Raw genomic sequence first — 18,157 nt, forward strand, 5'->3', positions numbered from 1 at the left:
ATGTGTGAGATTTTAAAAATGAAACAGGGATTGGATGTGTTATTTACTAAACACTTAATACACCTTGCTTTATTGTAATTACTGGATTGTATAGATCGAGGACTAGAACTGTGAATTATATAGTCCAGTGGTTATAAGAACTGATGGACCAAATATGTTTAATTAATTTGATTAAAGTTTGTTAATCTATGGCATAATTTTCTACATTGGATAATTAGTTAATCTTCCCCTGTGCACATAATTTATACATTACATTATATTTTATATAGAGAAGCAAAATTTATACATTACATTATATTTTATATAGAGAAGCAAAAGTAAGTTGTATTTACTATACAAATACAGGAGATAACTATACATACTTATAAAAGTCTTCCCTATTTTCTATTTACAGTCAGAGTGTATAGTATGTACAATACAACTTGATGAATTTAAGTAGTGATTACATGATCAACATCTGCTAGAAAATACTTACTTTATAGGAAGGTATATCTGACAAAAAAAAAATCATAGAAAAGCATTCTGCAAGAATAATCATTATGGAAGCATTCTCATTTTTCATCATAGCGTTAAATTATTGATTTTTGTCAGAAGGTTTCAATAAGGTTGATCGATGGTTGCCACAACTGGCATCAAACAAAAATTAAGAAAAGGTGATGACGGCGCTGCTTGTATCCAGATAACTGTGTTTGAGAGGGAAATACTTTATAAATTGTTTGTGATTTATTAGAGAAAAGTAGCATTGATCAGGTGTAATGATTTTAAAGCCATATGTTTTTCTTTAATGAAGACAAAAATCCACGTCCTTATGTAAGTCAGGATTTCCTGTGAAATTCTTGAAAAAAAATCAAAGAATGCAAATATAAGTAATAAACAACAAGTATTCAGTGAACATGGCATTATGAGAGCAGAGCTCTGCTGGCAGTCTCTCCATGATGCGCTAGCGCATATCAAGTAATATACCAGCAGAGCAATTGCTTTTCATAACGCCATGTTCACTGAATAACGTTGTTTATTTCTTAAATGTCATCACTAATATAATCTGGCAGCAAATCATTACAATTTTATTTTTCTTAACGCAATGATTAATCATCTGTCAGTGAGTGCTTCTCTATCTCATTTCAACCAATACATATATCTAACCTGAGAAATACTTCATTGAAATGATAAAAGACTAATGTGTGTTATTTCTAGGAAATGCTGAACATATATAAATTTATTAAAACATATTGTTAAGTAAAATTTTTGTAGCCGCAAGGAAATGAATCAGTGGATGTCTGGACTCCAAAGACGACTTCCTCTGATGTTCTCGGTCACTTATAGTCACTTTCATATGGTGTGACTTCCCTAAGTTCTGTATTGTTCTGGCTCATTTTGTAAAATCATAGGATAAATTTTCCAGTTCCTTCTTGGCCCAGTCAACAGAGAGATGTATAAATATACATGTATTAATATTCTGTATGTATAGAAAGAGAGGCCTGTACATGTGATACTTTATACATGTTTAGTGTTCTGTGTAGCTGTGATAAGGATATGCGTAATCAGTCCACTTTACCTGTTGACAAGCGTAATATCATCAGGTAAATGATTACTTCTGAGAAATGATCTCCCCTTATTTGTTTACGTTAGTTGTTCAGATACCAACACTTACAAATATCAGTCAGGGATGTACTAGTTCATAACTTATAAGGAATTCTAAGCCATGATATTAGTGGTACAGATCGACACATGCTTTAACTGCAGTGTTTTATACGGAAGAGACTAAATTTTTTTTCAGATGGGACTAGAACTGGCTGAGTTGACCTGGCAGTAAGGGGAGACAACAGTATGGCGGGCGGGTTAGCCGGGTCCGACATCATGCGGCTACAGAACAGCCTCATCGATCTGATGTTGGTGGCTGGTCTCGACGAAAACTCGGGACTTATACCCGAGAAATCAGGGGTAAGTGTTTGTTTCAACATGATTATAAACTGATGGGACTTATATACCAGAGAAATCACTAGTGAGTATTCATTACACCATAGCTTCATCATGATAATTTACCGCTTGTCTTAATAATCGGGCATCTAAATTATTATACATGTATTTCTAGTAGTACTTGAATGTTTCTGTATGTAACATATCCAACAGAATCACTTATAAATGCTCTGTGTTAAGAACTATTCCTATATACTCATAGTCCTAAAGTAGTCTTAGGTAATGCAGATATATAACACTAAACACATTGTTGTATACCCACGGTCATCTTGTCTATTACTCATCACCATTCACCAGTCAGTAAGTTTATGGCAGATTGACCATTGGTCTCAGACGATGCACTATATAATATATACAGTGCATAATTTAAATAATTTTTATTTCTTATTTTTAACATTTTTTATCAAATTAAAAAATACCATTTGCATGTTTGAAAAAAAAAATTACTATGCTCCATGTATTGTGTTTTTAACACACACATAACTTTTTTCTCCATGTTTCTGTCTATCTGTATGTCTTGTTAAAGTTACACTGGTTTACATCAGTAATTGAAACTTCCTTGTGTCTTTCCACTGTTAAGTAGAATTAAGTTCTAACACTTAACTTCAATGGGAATGTAAAGGGCTCAAGGACCCATATCTTTGGTAAAATGGTTGGTGGTGTCCTGTAGAAATGAAATAATGTTGTGAGATAATTTTGATTTCCTCTTTGGATTCAATTGGGGAGTTTGAAAAATAGAATGTCTTTCCTTAAAAAACTTAGTTTCAACAATTTCTCATGCATTTTACTCTGTATAGCCAAACCATCTTTTTAATATAAAGAATGTATATTTGAAATAAACTTTTTGAATTTTTTTCATTTTCATCATAGATGTCAATATTGAGAAGATGAAAATACTATATATAATATCATTTAAATAATATTTCTTTCTTATTTTTTAAAAATAAGATAAGAAAATTTGTATATAGTTTGTATTCGAAAAACAAAACAGTTTTAATTGTTGATTGTATCTAAAAAAGAAGAAAAATTGAGATGTTTTAGAAACAACTCAGGGGAATATACAATGTATGCTTTAAAACTGAAAATGGGTTTGTATTAGAAAAATAAAATCCACAATATTTTGTGAACTATTCTGTTGGTCACAAATCTGTCCTGTATGTATAGTACTGTATACAGGGAAATTTTCATTCTGTTTTATTTTCACCCTTTTTGCCCTACCCTCATTTGGGCAAATTTAAAACAGGGCGAATTCTACAGTATAATTATTTCTTAATTGAAACTATGACTGGACAAATTTAAAAGGGGTCAAAATTGTCTGCGATTGTAAACAGGCAAAAATAAATTGGGGTGAAAAATAACTCTGTATGTCATATCTTATAATATATTATATCATACATTAGTTAGATGTGGTATACTGTAGATGGAGCCAGAGGAAATCCTGGAGAACCTGTTTGAGATGAAGTTCCAGCCCCAGGTCCTCTCTGCCGTCTCCTCCAACACGATGATGTACTTCTTCCCTCACCCCAGGCAGGACTACGAGTATCCTCTTCTTCAGGTAACATTGTGTATGAGACATGTCTACTATCAAAAGTAGCTGCAGAACTGTAGCTCTCCAGAATTTTTTTTCTCCAGTAAGCTATAGTTCTGCAATTAATTTTTTTTAGGTTGATTTTTTATTTGGTAATATTTATATGCACATACGGAATAGGACAGACCAATGGGTTAATCATAAATGTATATGAAGTCTGGAACGTTTGTACATTGTTTCCATCAATTTTATCATATCACAAAGTGTGAGAATATACTTTTAAATTAATTGCACGCTTAAAAGATATATATAGAGAAAAACATTGGATGTTGAATTATTTCATGTTTGTATAAACATATACATCTATTTGCAATTTCAAATTCAGCTCTTGACAAAATTGTCAGGAAAAAAAATCTTGTTTTGTATAGGACATTAAAAGTAGGAATTCACTCCATGTAATCTTACACCCATTATTATGTTTATTCCAGGTTTAACTTTGGTCAAGAGACAGGAAGATCAGTGCCTTTTGACCATAATATGACACTCAGTTTATCAATGATTATCAGGAATAATTAATCCAATATGCTGTTATTTAATTTAATAAAGATGATAGGCATTTCACAGTAATAAAGATCTTAATTAATAATTATACAACATTTTCATTGAATCAGTTCATTGATGCTTTAAAAAAAACCCAGTTTTTATTAATTTTCCTTCTACTCTGAACTAGTACATGTACCATACACATGATGACAACATTGATAATTTGTACTTTAGATGGAAACAAAGCCTAGTATAAAAATAACATTGATACTTTGTACTTAATTGGATTTGAAGCTTGACTTTATGATACTTTTATTTTAGTCTGATTTGAAGCATGACACTAAACATCACCATTTTCTGAAGTCGGCCAATGTCTACAACACACTAGACTCCATCCCAAAGAGCAAGTTTAACAAAGCCATGCACCAGTCCCGTATGACCCTCAGGAGCACCTCTGTGACCCCGGGGTCAATCAGCCGACACATGTCTATCCGGCGTCCCATTACAAAGAAATCCATCTACTGTAGTCCCCTCGTCAGCAATCAACAGTTCCCCGTCCCTGATGAAGTCATCAAGTCCATCCAATACTTCTGCTTCCCCGGTGTGTGGATATAGATGTATCATAGTGCAGCTGTGAATTAGCCATATCTAAGTGCAAATTTAAAGAACCAGTATCATATTCATTCTTCAGAGAGCAAAATTCCATAAAAATATTTTGAAAATAGCTTTAGGAATTTTAAATGTCACAAAGCAGGAAATGAATAAGTCATTACATTTGTATCATAAATGAGTCTCATTCTTCAGAGTGCAAAATGAAATCTGTGAAATTTTATTTGACAAAGCAGGGGGATACCCAAAAAAATCTGTTTGTTTTAAAATATATTTTTATAGAGCAATGTGCTTAAATATTTGTATAAGAAGAGATAACTTAAGCATGGGGTACTGGTAATCTGGCACATTTTTATATTCCTTTTTTTTTTCACAGATGATCTCCGAATTACAAAACACAAAGGTGACACCTTGACCCACTTTTTAGTCCTGACAGATATCCATGGCAACAAGACGTATGCCACCTGTGTAACCTTCTACAGACCTTACTTACTGGAAAAGGTCAGTCTAATCACATACGAGCATTACTTGTGTACAAGTTAGAAAGCTCAAGCTGTCAGAGTGAATTATTAATAAGTCCCTCTCACATATTTTAAGCATTTTTAGCTCACATAAGACAGAGGCTGAAGTGACTAGTGATTTTTGTTGAGTGTGAGTCTTTAGCATCCATTTCTTCATTAACTTCTAAAAATTTTAAAACATTTTCCACTTCCTTTCCAGACACACTATGCCAATGGCATCTGAGGTTAGGGTGAGGCTACAGTACAGTCAAAGTTTAATATAGAAATACAACTGAACAGCAATCTTTAATATGCAAATATCCCAATATAATAAGGATTCAAATTTATTTAAATATATATGAGGAAAAGTTTTTCAAAATCTTCCCCCTCCAAAAACAAAATAGGGCTAAAAGTAGACCTGCTAGGAAGTTAGTTATGCAAAGTCATATTTTGCTTTAATGGGGCAAGTTTTCCCTCAGCATTTTATTACTGTTGTGTATGAATCTTTGCTTTTTGGGTTGATTTTCCTTTTTATTATATTTTTTTTTTTTGTCAGAGTATGTCATAATTTTTGCTTTGCTCGTTCAAGTTTTGTTGGAGTATTTTTATTTTTTTGTTTGTAGGAGCTTGTTGTAATTTCTGAATTCTTCTTCAGATATTTTTTTTACTACTAGACTTTTAATCAACCATATTTTTATTTTTGCAAAACATTTTCAATATTGGTCTTAAGTTATGTACTAAGCAAAGTTTTATGTACATTCTATGTAAAGTGCCTTACAGTGATATTTTTATTATATAGGGTGCTACAGAAAGATTATTATGTATAATTATAAATTTATTCTGTTATTTGTAGGAGTATGATGGAAGCTTAATTCCACACCTGGATCTATCAGGTGACAGTTCTACCACCACGTCAGAAAATGTCCGCTGCTTCATTCCTCTTTGTTGTGTCCTCATTTCTAAATACCCCTACTTTGAGACCATGAAGGACTGTCTGTCCTAGTAAGTAACTCCAGTAAATATCTCACTTCCCACAGAAAAATCAGTTGTTCCTCGTACCCTCTTCCTTGTATTGGCAGGAAGTGTATTTGATGTACCATATAAGCAGAATTTTTAGCGAGGATTTAATTTTGGCATTATTAGCAAGGGTGCCAAGATCACTAAAATTGAATATTGCTAAAAATTAATTGCGCTTTTATTTGTAATAGCTTCTTTAGTAACCCTTTTAAAATCACTAAAATTACAGTACATCTCACTAAAAATAAAATACCAATTTTTGAGGACAAATCACTAAATTTGCGTCTCTCTAAAATTTTCACTTATACTGTATGTTTATGAAGGAATCAAACTACCTGATTTTATGATTGAATAACATTTTTGAGCAATTTATGAGTCAGACACCATAAGCAAATTATCATAAGTAAATGAATTTGATCAGACTTGTTTATGTTGTCAGTATGGTTCACCAGATAGAGACAGGACAGGACGACATGTACACCCACATCAAACTATTCACTCATAAACTGACAATGACCCCAGTACCCCCCGCTGGAAGGGTGGCCATTGTAAGTATACACGTGTCAATGGGAAAAACTGGAGTTTGTGATATATGTAATGGTTAAGTTAATAGGCTGATGGCCAGAAGTAAAAGAACATTTATTTAGAAAAAGGGAATGATAAAGGCTGAAATATTAAGAGAATTTTCGGCAATAAAGCTTGAGTTTCTGAAATCCTATTCTCCTTCAAAGAATGATCAATAGAAGCTACTTATCATCCACAATAATATGTATAATTTTTTCAGGAGTTTGGTATCCAGGATGTGTCATTCATCATAAGACCTTCACAGGAGGCGGAGAAACAAGTGATTGACATTCCATTGTACCTCCCTTTCCTGATCTTCCCCCCGGAGGAAATACTGAGGATAGTATCCTCTATCCTGATGGAACATCGTATTGTCTTCATCGCCTCAAATTATGCCTTACTTACTGTGGTTATGGAGGTCAGTTTTAGTGAAGGCATTTTAAAGTCAACAGAATTCAGACTATAGGAAATATCACATTCATTTTATTTAGGTCACCTGAGTCACTCCCACCATTTGCCTCATAAAGTGCATGAGCTTTATGATATTTTCAGTTTCTCTAAAATGGTTGTATCAGTTTCAGCAAATTTTGTTTTATAGTATCAGGAATCTGAAAGGGAACATTAAGTTGTAAACTGGCAACAAGTTTTCAAAGCTTCAGTCCCTGATGGTGGGGCTTAATAATTTGTCACAGCATGAAACTCAGGTGACCCTCATCCAGATGTGGTCTCTAGTTGATCACTGTTGTGCTTTCAGAGCTTCCTAAACTTTATCCTACCATTTGAGTGGAAGTACACGTATGTGCCGATACTGTCTAGTAAATCTATAGAACTGCTGGATGCTCCGGGGACATTTATGATGGGCTGCCACTCCAAGTACAAGGAACAAGTCAATCAGGTCAGTATAAGATAAATTCTATAGATGACTTTTAAAATAATGTTAGAAATTACCCAATTATATCAGAGTCAAGAAAACTAAGTACTGTACGTATACATAATTTTGCATATTCAAAATTTAGTGCTATCAATGGATATGGAGTTGTTGGCATAATCATCAGTTAGTGCTACACATGTATGTGCCGTATATTCTATTTATAAATGATTTCTTAGTGGTATTCATGAATTAGAGCATCATCTTCTGCGCTAAAGCCGCTAAAATGTGAAGTCCGCTATTTTAAGTACACGTACAGTATTAAATGAAAGGAAAAGCTTTTATATATTTAATTTTAAAATATGTGTTTAATTGTTGTTAGGTTGGAGGTCTAGTGGTGGTAGATATAGACGAGGGGTCACTGAGTATAAACCCGGAGTTAGCCGAGGACTCGCGATCTTCCGTTTCTGTGGACAGCGACAGTATCGAGGATTTACTAGATATCCCAGAAATCCCTGAAGGTGCCGCACAACTCTTCCTCAAGGTCTGCCGCAAAGCCAAGTTCCAGTTTGACCTTGTTGATACACAAAGGTAGTCAATATGAAACTACAAGAGGAGAACAGTTGTTGAAATAAAGATTGAAATGAAGGTTTCAGGTAGCATGTTTGATATTTTGATTCTCACAATGCTGGTATTGAAAGCCCATTAAATAAATTTTTTGTCATTTTCAGACCAAGTCATTTTGACTTAAAAGCTGAGCGAGCATACAGAAAAAGAAAAATCCAAGCTTTGAATGAATTCATTGTTGCTGGATGTTTAGAACTCATGGTTAATCTGTTTAGGTATGCCTGTTCTCTATACCTTTAGATTACCATTTTTGGTTTTATATAGAGATAATCATATTCTCCCTTTTCTTGGCAAACAGTCTAAGATTGCAAAAAAAAAAAAATGAATAAATAAACAAATAAAAACAAATAAAATTTTCTAAAGTTAAAAGTAAAATGTTATATTTCTTTCTAACAGCTGTAATCATCTAGTACTTGATTTTGGTGTTTTTGTTTTTTTTTCAGGAGTGTGGTAACAGAAACTCGTGTAGAATTTAAAAGATTTAACAAACAAGCTTATTTAGATTCTAAGTCTGGAGCAGAGAAAAGCTTTTATGAGCAAGTTCTGAAGACAAGCATGTTTAAAAAGTTTCTGAAAGATCGTATCAATGATAAAACAGACTACTGGGTCAAATTAGAGGTCAAAACAAGGCCGCAGGCCAAAATCTCGGAAAGTGGACCTAGTGTTCCAAGCAGGTAAGCAGACGGGAATCACCATCTCTAATGAGATAGTAAAATGGTAATGAAGAAAGAATTTTTTTTAGAAAAATTTCCTGATTGCTTGTTTGGTTACAAGTATATGTTTGACATCTTCCATAAATGTTCAGAAAACACAATTTAATATTAGAAATTATAATCCATGTATCTGATTCTTGATTTCACTGTTTGGTGTGCTTTATTAAGACATGCTTCTTTTGTGATTTGCTTTCTTTATTTTTTAAATTACTTCAAATTTGATTTATATATTCAGACGTCCCCAGTTGCGGAAGCAGAATTCTATCGCTATCATTCCTGTGAATGCTCTTTCCTCCCAGAATTCCCCAGTACTGAGGATGCCGGACATTGGGAATCGAGTGATAGATTACCTGAAGGACTCAATCAAACTTCTGACTATTGCTGTACAGGTAGGATCAGGAGCTTATAACAAAACTGTAAAAAGATTCTGCCAACAAGTCAAGAAAAACTTCAAGATAAAAAGAGGTTGAAGCTTTAAACTCACTTTGCCATATCCATGGTATTTTAGATGCCATTAATAAAGTTTACTGTATATTTTATTTCACCAGAAAAGCCAGCATTTCCAGGAGCGGGCCTCCTACATCTACTTACTGGGAATGTTCTACCTCGCCTGTAACAAGCTGATCCTCGCTCTGGAGAACTTTATCTCACTGGCAGCTATTGACACCCAGATCTTACCAAAACAGTAAGTGATTGTTACATATGAGGTAGTAAACAGGGTTTGGTATTACCTCCAAAAAACATCAATATTGACCAATGCAAATCCAAGTGTAACTACATGCATTTCATACAAAACTTGTGTGGATAGCTCATTTAGGGAATCAATTTTCAATTTCTGTTATAATATACACTATTTATAGATGCTTAGCTAAAGACATTTGTGAAAAATTAAAATAATACATCTGTGGTATGTCTTGCCAATACAGAATCCATCCATTGATTCTCCTCCTTTAATTGTAGAGTGGTTCAACAGATCTGTCAACAGCTGGAAGAAACCGAGTTACAGAAGTTAATGGCCAAGCCAGGATTTCACGCCCTGCCGGATATCGTGGGGCCCACGGTCACGGAGTCTGTCATCCACAGTCACAAGAAGTTTGAGGAATCCATCAATCTCCCACAGAAAGATCTCTGTAAGTTATTCCTTTTGTTTCTAGATACTTTCACTGCTTATTTACTATTATGGATTATTTTGTTTTAAGAATGTAATGCAGTGTTAAAATTATAACTTAAATATATTCATGCTCACTATGATGAATTAGTGAAGAGTGTCTCTATATTGGAGATGACCAGTGAACGCAGTGGTTAATAAGAATTTTTATTTATTTCTCTTCAGATTACGATGAGTTTGTGGAATGTGTCTCTATGTTGGAGATGACCAGTGACACAGACACAATCGGTCGATTATTCCGGGCTCTCACTCCCTCACAAATCCACCAAAACTGTAAGATTTCTCAATGTAAAAGCTTTTACTTTATCTATTAGTGATCATTATGTTTAGTGCCAGTGATCAGAATCTATCAAATATAGAAAATATGCTTAGACAAAAAAATCAATGTTTAAATGATTATGTGTGGGTAGGACACTTTAATTGTCACTCCCACTGTCCAACTGTTCTTTGTCCTTTTCAGTTTTTAATAAGTCAGACCTTTGTTGTTTTCAGTCATTGATAAGTCAAACCTTTGTTGTTTTCAGTCATTGATCAGGAAACCTTTGCCTCATTTACCCACTGCTGGAAGGAAAACAGCAAGCAGTGCCTGAGTCTGAACGTTAATGAAGACGACCTTCTGGAAGCAGAGTGTGTCCTCAAAATGTCCTCATTATGTAAAACAGACTATGGAACAGGGAGGGTGGCCCTCACAGACAGAAGGTAAAACGTCCTAAAAGTGTTCTCATTATGTAAAACAGACTATGGAACAGGGAGGGTGGCCCTCACAGACAGAAGGTAAAACATCCTTAAAGTGTTCTCATTATGTAAGACAGACTATGGTACAGGGAGGGTGGCCCTCACAGACAGAAGGTAAAACATCCTTAAAGTGTCCTCATTATGTAAGACAGACTATGGTACAGGGAGGGTGGCCCTCACAGACAGAAGGTAAAACATCTTCAAAATGTCCTCATTATGTAAAACAGACTACGGAACAGGGAGGATGGCCCTTGCAGACAGAAGGTAAAACATCCTCAAAGTGTCCTCATTATGTAAAACAGACTATGGTACAGGAAGGGTGGCCCTCGCAGACAGAAGGTAAAACATCCTCAAAATGTCCTCATTATGTAAAACAGACTATGGTACAGGAAGGGTGGCCCTCACAGACAGAAGGTAAAACATCCTCAAAATGTCCTCATTATGTAAAACAGACTACGGTACAGGGAGGGTGGCCCTCACAGACAGAAGGTAAAAACATCCTCAAAATGTCCTTATTATGTAAAACAGACTACGGTACAGGGAGGGTGGCCCTCACAGACAGAAGGTAAAACATCCTCAAAATGTCCTCATTATGTAAAACAGACTACAGTACAGGGAGGGTGGCCCTCACAGACAGAAGGTAAAACATCCTCAAAATGTCCTCATTATGTAAAACAGACTACAGTACAGGGAGGGTGGCCCTCACAGACAGAAGGTAAAACATCCTAAACAGTGTCCTCATTATGTAAAACAGACTATGGAACTGGGAGATGATATCTCAAAAATATCCTCGTTAAAGGACTGGTAGAAAAGTGGTCCTAAAAGACAGAAGGTAAATTGTTCTGAAACTGTTTCATTTTGTGTAAACTTTCCTCTTGACCCAGTCAGGCTCAAACTTCACCCATAGATTGCTCATGGATAGAAGATGATCAAAATATAGTCTTGAACCATATTTTTAGGTAAAGGTCAGGGGTTAAAAACCGTTATGTTTCAAATCTTAGTCTAGAGCATATTTTAGTAATGTTCTTTTAGAAACATTAGGCTCTTTGAGATAATGTTTATTTTTTAAAGATAATATGCCATTTTTGTCCATGTTTAGTGAAAGAAAACTTAAAAGCACATAGCTATATGTCAGTTTATGTGTGAAAGTAATTTGTTTTTTTCAGACTTTGTTTCGTGAAAGACATTTCCACTGAGATGAGGGAAATTATGCGACTGAGTAAGATAGAAGAACTGGAGAAGAAGTCTATGTTTTCATTCCTAAAGCAGGTCAAGGTCCTAAGGATCAAAAACAAAGGTGAGTGTAGTCAAACCCCCCCCCCCCCTCCAGTCCCACCAAAAAAATTATATTGATAAAATCTAAATAGATCTTGATCCTTAATATTATTCAAGAGTAAAATGGAATAATTTCACACAAGAAAACATATGTGATAGATTCTTATATGAACTTATCAAATTGAAATTGACATGTCCAAGTTGAAGTACATAAGAGTAGTATAGCTTTACATAAATTATAAGAGATTATCATATTCTTTGAACTTTTCCATTTTGTTATACCTTTGATTTTTAGTGTTAAGCTATACATGTATATAAACATGTAAGCTGTTTTTTTTAGATGGGAGTAGGTTCACGGCTTGGCTGAAGGAAGAGAGGGATGATTTCTGTTTGTTGATTGAGGAGATGTGGGCAGGTAAAATTGTGTGCGAATCCACGAAGGACATCCACGCCATACAGAAGGCTGCCCAAAACGTGCTGCTGGTGGACGCACTGCTACAGAGGTAGGGGTAAAATAATGAAAGGTCGTAATCATCATGTGTCATAGTCACTGAAGTTTACAATAAACTCTACAGGAAAGTTAAAACACAAGACAATGCATATTAAAAACAACATTTAAATTATGTCACTTTGTGTAGTATAATCATAATTCTCTTTTTTTAATCATCAGAACTTATTGAAAAAAATGAAATTGTTAAAATTTGACTTTTGACATATCACAATGTCATACAAGAATTATAATTTCAATTTTTTGATAAACCAATGCTTTACATGTTCACATAATCCCTTATTAACATTGAAAAGCCATTGTTTTACTTGTGTTTATTCTCCCTCAGTGGCCTTGATGAGGAGACAGCTCACCATAATAACCGGGAGGAGGCGGCAAGACAGCTGTGTTTCTACAGAAAGTACAGGGAGGAGGGTCACCATAACGTCCCCCAGGAAACCAAGGAGGTGTTACAGAACCGTATTGACCCCAACTACGGGGAACGAGAGAGGAAGACAGTACACGCTCTACTGTATACCCCAGGAGGTGAGAAAATGAAAGATACAGTACACACTGTTGATATGTAGCCATAAACTCTGCTGAAAATGCTTAATCTTGCAGATATTTTCAGAACAAAATGCATGTGCATGTATGATGTAAAATATACTACATGAATTCATTAACTAAATGAATTCATTCATTCTTATATTATTGTTGCTCCAACATTAGATATTTTAAGTATGCTATATCTACTTTCAGTTCCTGAGCACTCCATCTCTCCCATTATGGGTGGGGCTTGATATAGATATTTACAATAGGTATGTCTTATTTCAGTTCCTGAGCACTCCATCTCTCCCTGTTTGTGGGTGGGGCTTGATATAGATATTTTACATTATTTATATCTACTTTCAGTTCCTGAGCACTCCATCTCTCCCCGTTTGTGGGTGGGGCTGGGAGATGGGAAGATTAAGGTGTACAACGCCTCCCACTGGCTTCTGGAGTCCGAGTTTGTCCAAACAAAACAAAGTGTGGTGAGTTACCTCCCTTTATAACCTCGTTTTGAATCACATTTTCTTGGATATTAACTGCATTATCAAGACATTGCACTAAAACAATTTGCCAGCCAGAAGCGAATACATCAGAGTCTGTGGCAGATATCTCAATTTCCTCCTTCTCTCTGTCTTCTCTATAAATGATAGTTAAAAATATGTTTTGCATTGATATATTGGATAAAATGGCTGCATAAGTTTTATGATTTAACTATGTATAAAGCTTTCTATTGACCAGACCAAGCAACTTCTTAGGTTTTTTTTTCTGATAAAGTATTGTGAGGAATTCAACAAATCAATAATCAGAATGATGTAACTGACAAGATTTTACGCGTTAACTTATATTAAAGGTTTTTTACATCTTAGTCAAGTAGCCATAGTCTATAAGAGTTTGCTTATTGACATTAAGTTAAAATGTTTTATATTTTTCTTAATGTAATCTTTATTTCAAGCAGTCTTTAGCATTTATAGACCCTTGTCCATACACTGTAAAACAATCTTACAGTGAAATACCATAGTATTATAACCATGTTCATGATTATTTTTTTCTTTTCATACTACAGGAAATAAAAGTCACTTTGCTAGGAGTTTGTAAGCCTGATTCATGATAGGCATGTTCACTGTTGTTAATTGTTTTACTGTATGTGCTTTTCACATATTACAATGTTTTGCAATCATTTTCACCCCAAATTTCAGCAAACCAGCAGAAAAAAGTTAGAGATCCAGGGCTGTGTAAGTTTCATGGCTGTTTGTGTTAATTCCTGTAGCTTCACTTGAAACCATTCAGTATATCAACCTGTTGTCATTGTGGCACAAAATCTCTCGTTGGTTTTCTTAAGCTCCCTGTACTAATAGATGTGTATGTGATTATAAAACTAATAGTAGCGTAAGCTCTGTGCATGTGGAATATTTACAGCATGGTTAAGATTAATACTCAGCAAGATATCATCATTCAGAAGGACTGGTGGTATTAGTGTGTTTTAAAAATGTAAAAGCTCAGAAAACTTTCATATGAGTTATTTAAAGTTATTTAAATTTGTAGATCTGGCCTCATGGCCATAAAAGTGAGTTGAGCTTACTTTTCTACTATTAATTCCTTTGATAAAAGTGAGACTGAGATCAAAAGTGAGTTTATGTAAGTTTTATGGCACTGGAGCCTGTTCAAAAATCAAGCTGAATTCTCATTTGTAGTGTAATATAATGCATAAAGAATCATAAGAGGAAGATGTCTAATTGGACTCATAGCTCAAGGTTCAAATTATTGATATGACCACTGTGATGCAATAACTAGGAAAAAAATTGACTTTTCATCGGAAGGTCAAGGTCAAAATGTTTTGTTTTCATGTAAACACCCCTTTATGGTACAAAATATGATACTGTTGTAAAGGTCAAAGGTCAGCATTATTGATACATGTATAAAGCATTAAATGACTGTTTGATTTCTCGTTTTCTTATTTGCTTGGTTGTCATAAGAATTGGAGTATAGTATAAAATATTCCTTGATGTTGTATCAAAGGGAGATAATACTGAAGTTATAGGTCTGGTTAAAATGTTGAGATACTTCTTGTTAGCCAGCTAGGTTCTGTTTCACAATAGTCATTGCAAGCAACAAAATACAATGTGTATCTGCTATTGCACAACATTATAGATTCTCTTGAAAAGTTCACTAGTATTGTGTGGTTGATGCTGTAAATTAAATACTATGGGAAAGTTCTTAATTCAGAAGTGATGAAAGTAAATAACCTAAAAAGTAAAATGTTAGTACAAAACATTTTTGACTTGGTTACTTTTAGATAGAATGTTCTATCGTTAAAATGATATTGTCCTACGGACCCGGTTTAACGATAGAATTCGTTCCGTGTATTCGTAATGTAGCAGAAAGAAACACGGGCGATAGTGCATTTACTAGGAACAATCTAGAGAGTTCCGAATGTAAACATTTGAATGGAGAGAAAAACGTTGAGAAAATTAATTGGATTTACGTATTTAAATGGATTATTTTGGGGGATAAAAGGCATAAGCAATCTCAAGAAGGTTTGTTTTGATTATTTTGGTAGTTATTCCCAGTGCAAATCATTTTATATTCCTCAAAATCGTTTCGGTGCGATTCTGCAATTTTTTGCAACATTGCGAGTATATGGGTGGTATTCTAACTGTGGTGGGGGCCTGTACCGAGACACAGTTAGATTATTCTAACTAGGTTACTTTGTATTCTTCTTTGTCAAAGAAAGTATTTCTTGTCCATTGGTTTCAATCTGGATTACAGAAGTGATAAATACAATTGCAGGTTAATTTGGATCCTATATACATATGAGTATGCATATGCAATACATGTACGTTCAGTCACAGGGGCATCTTATCCACTCTGTTCTCTACTTCACATATAAAAATACACAAGGGAAGAATCGAAAGTAGCACACGATTTTTAAAAAAAGTCAAAAAACAACTTACTTGAGAAAAGTTACACAAATCCTGAAAGGAACTAGCGCAAATAATGTCCTAGTACTTATCCAGGTTAAAATATTCCAGATATATCCATCGTAAATAGCTTTTATCCAACTAAAACCCCAGCTTTCTGCACAGTGTGAATCTCTACGCCCAAGAAAGATCACAACTCACCCGGATGACAATAGGATAGTGCCTGAGGCCTTCCGAGTGCCATTGGAAGACTTCGGGCACTACCCTATTGTCATCCGGGTGAGTTATCTTTCCTTGGGCGAAGAGTTTCACCCTGAGCAGAAAGCTGGGGATTTAATTGGATAAAAGTTATTTTTGATGGATATATCTGGAATATTTTAGACCTGGATAACCCAGCATATTGCGCTAGTTGTTCAGGATTTGTGTAACTTTCTCAAGTAAGTTGTTTTTTGACTTTTTTTAAAAATCGTGTGCTACTTTCGATTCTTCCCTTGTGTTATTTTTATATGTGAAGTAGAAGAGAACAAGTGATAAGATGCCCCTGTAGCTAGTTATTCCTTTTCAACACTTTGAATAAAAAGGCTTAGAAGAAAGTGTGGTATGTATGATTAGAGAAACGGTTTGAATGCTGTTTAAGAGTTAAGCTTTGTTATGCTTCTTATATCAGGTATTGTTGTTATAGATAACCATCTCTCATTAGCTCTTCTAAACTAGCTATTCCAATCCATGTATGGCTTATTTTTATCTGGCTTTTGATGCAGCCAATTTTTCACATTTTCCAGAATGTTTTACCTAAACATAATAAAATTTAGTGAAAGCATCCTTAGAGACAGTTTTGTTGAGTTGCCATCTCATGGAAAATCATTAAAGGCGAGCGCAGCGAAGGCGGCGCCAAGCGCCGCTCTGGCGTAGCGAGCTCAATAGACTAACGTGTACGAACGGAGGAAATTCGGGTTGAAATCTGCACATTGTTCCAAGAAATTTTTATCTCACCGCGTGAAAAGATTCCAAACTACCAATAATCCTTTGCGGTGCATAGCAACATGGTAGCTTAAACATAGCAACAACTTACTTGAAAAAATTACAAACAATGATTAAATGCAATCTCCATGCCAAAAAAACAATCGTTTGCGTCCAAACGCAACAGAACTTTTAATTTGACGTCATTCTTTCGTCACTTACACGGCTCGGGTATTTCCGATTTTGTCGGAAACTTCCGAGAATTTCGGAATCTCGATCCCGATGTCTGGGATGTGAATTCTCTTTCTAATTATTCTGTTTTTTCCTCTTATTTTAATGAACTGAGGATAGACAGTGCAAGTAAAATCTGTGTATAGGTTTTTAAGTGTAAATTACTGCGCTCGCCCCAACGGTCACACCGTAAAACATATTAAATAGTGTATACCAATGGTAGCATAATTTGAAAAATTTGTGCTGAATAATGTAGAACAGAAGAAAAAATTCACAAAAGCTTCTTCGTTTACATTAAATCAACATTACTAAATTCTCATCCCTGCCCCTCCCAAAATAACTAAAGCCTGTTTTATTGTCATCTCCCTCGGGAGATGACACACGTAAGATTGTATGCCGGAAGTGAAGTCCTAGTGTAAGCCTCCATTAACCTTTCGAGAATCCTCGATGTTTTACAATATCTCAAGTGAGAATCTACACAAGGAGTTCCAAGAAGCCTTTAAACTTGTTTTATTTTAGAAGAACTAGCTTAGAAGTGTATGATCTACTTTCGGTTTAGGCCTATTTGAAAGCCAAGGAAAATTTAGAAAAGAAGTACGATGCTTATAAATATCTATATTTCGGTGTGTCGTATATATATTGATCTCATATGATGCCTTATTAAACTGGTAAGCCACACAAGGAGAATTGACAATCAAGCGCATTCTGATTCCCCATTTTCAAAAGGTGAGTTATTTCCCCTGAAGGGAACTCTTTTACTGTCTTTAATACGCATGCGCTATAAATAAAGTCACTTCCGCGGACGCATTCGGCAAACCTCGGCTGATTCCGTGAACTACATCAAACAAGATGAGGTACGAATCGGCCGAGGTGTGCCAGTGCCGCGGG

At 34.9% G+C, this 18,157-nt stretch overlaps 1 protein-coding gene across 5 annotated transcripts; it reads left to right on the forward strand.

Moving 5' to 3' along the window:
- The first annotated feature begins 1,498 nt into the window (after positions 1-1,498).
- Positions 1,499-16,004, forward strand: LOC134258913 (DENN domain-containing protein 3-like). 5 transcript variants are annotated; one of them, XM_062741514.1, is made up of 22 exons: positions 1,499-1,580; positions 1,778-1,941; positions 3,398-3,532; positions 4,370-4,649; positions 5,034-5,158; positions 6,011-6,159; positions 6,614-6,722; positions 6,959-7,156; positions 7,493-7,633; positions 7,989-8,197; positions 8,338-8,448; positions 8,677-8,907; positions 9,182-9,335; positions 9,495-9,631; positions 9,907-10,076; positions 10,280-10,387; positions 10,639-10,813; positions 12,016-12,146; positions 12,465-12,627; positions 12,961-13,157; positions 13,524-13,642; positions 14,357-14,604. In XM_062741514.1, the coding sequence occupies exons 2-22, from the start codon at positions 1,828-1,830 to the stop codon at positions 14,435-14,437; spliced, it is 3,237 nt and encodes a 1,078-aa protein (XP_062597498.1). In that variant the 5' UTR covers positions 1,499-1,580; positions 1,778-1,827; the 3' UTR covers positions 14,438-14,604. The 5 variants fall into 5 exon arrangements, with proteins under 5 accessions (XP_062597498.1, XP_062597497.1, XP_062597499.1 ...); XM_062741515.1 differs by lacking the exon at positions 1,499-1,580 and adding an exon at positions 15,948-16,004 and having other exon boundaries at positions 1,753-1,941; positions 14,357-14,392; XM_062741513.1 differs by lacking the exon at positions 1,499-1,580 and having other exon boundaries at positions 1,752-1,941.
- The last annotated feature ends 2,153 nt before the right edge of the window (positions 16,005-18,157 follow it).

The sequence above is a fragment of the Saccostrea cucullata genome, unplaced genomic scaffold, assembly GCF_032062105.1.
Source record: "Saccostrea cucullata isolate Sc308-1 unplaced genomic scaffold, CSIRO_AGI_Scuc_v1 ctg12511, whole genome shotgun sequence".
Taxonomy (NCBI): Eukaryota; Metazoa; Mollusca; class Bivalvia; order Ostreida; family Ostreidae; genus Saccostrea; species Saccostrea cuccullata.

Coding starts and splice junctions, on each gene's coding strand:
- LOC134258913 (XM_062741514.1), top strand. CDS start 1,828: ATGGCGGGCGGGTTAGCCGGGTCCGACATCATGCGGCTACAGAACAGC. Junction 7,157..7,492: donor TACTTACTGTGGTTATGGAG/GTCAGTTTTAGT, acceptor TTGTGCTTTCAG/AGCTTCCTAAACTTTATCCT. Junction 12,628..12,960: donor GTGGACGCACTGCTACAGAG/GTAGGGGTAAAA, acceptor ATTCTCCCTCAG/TGGCCTTGATGAGGAGACAG.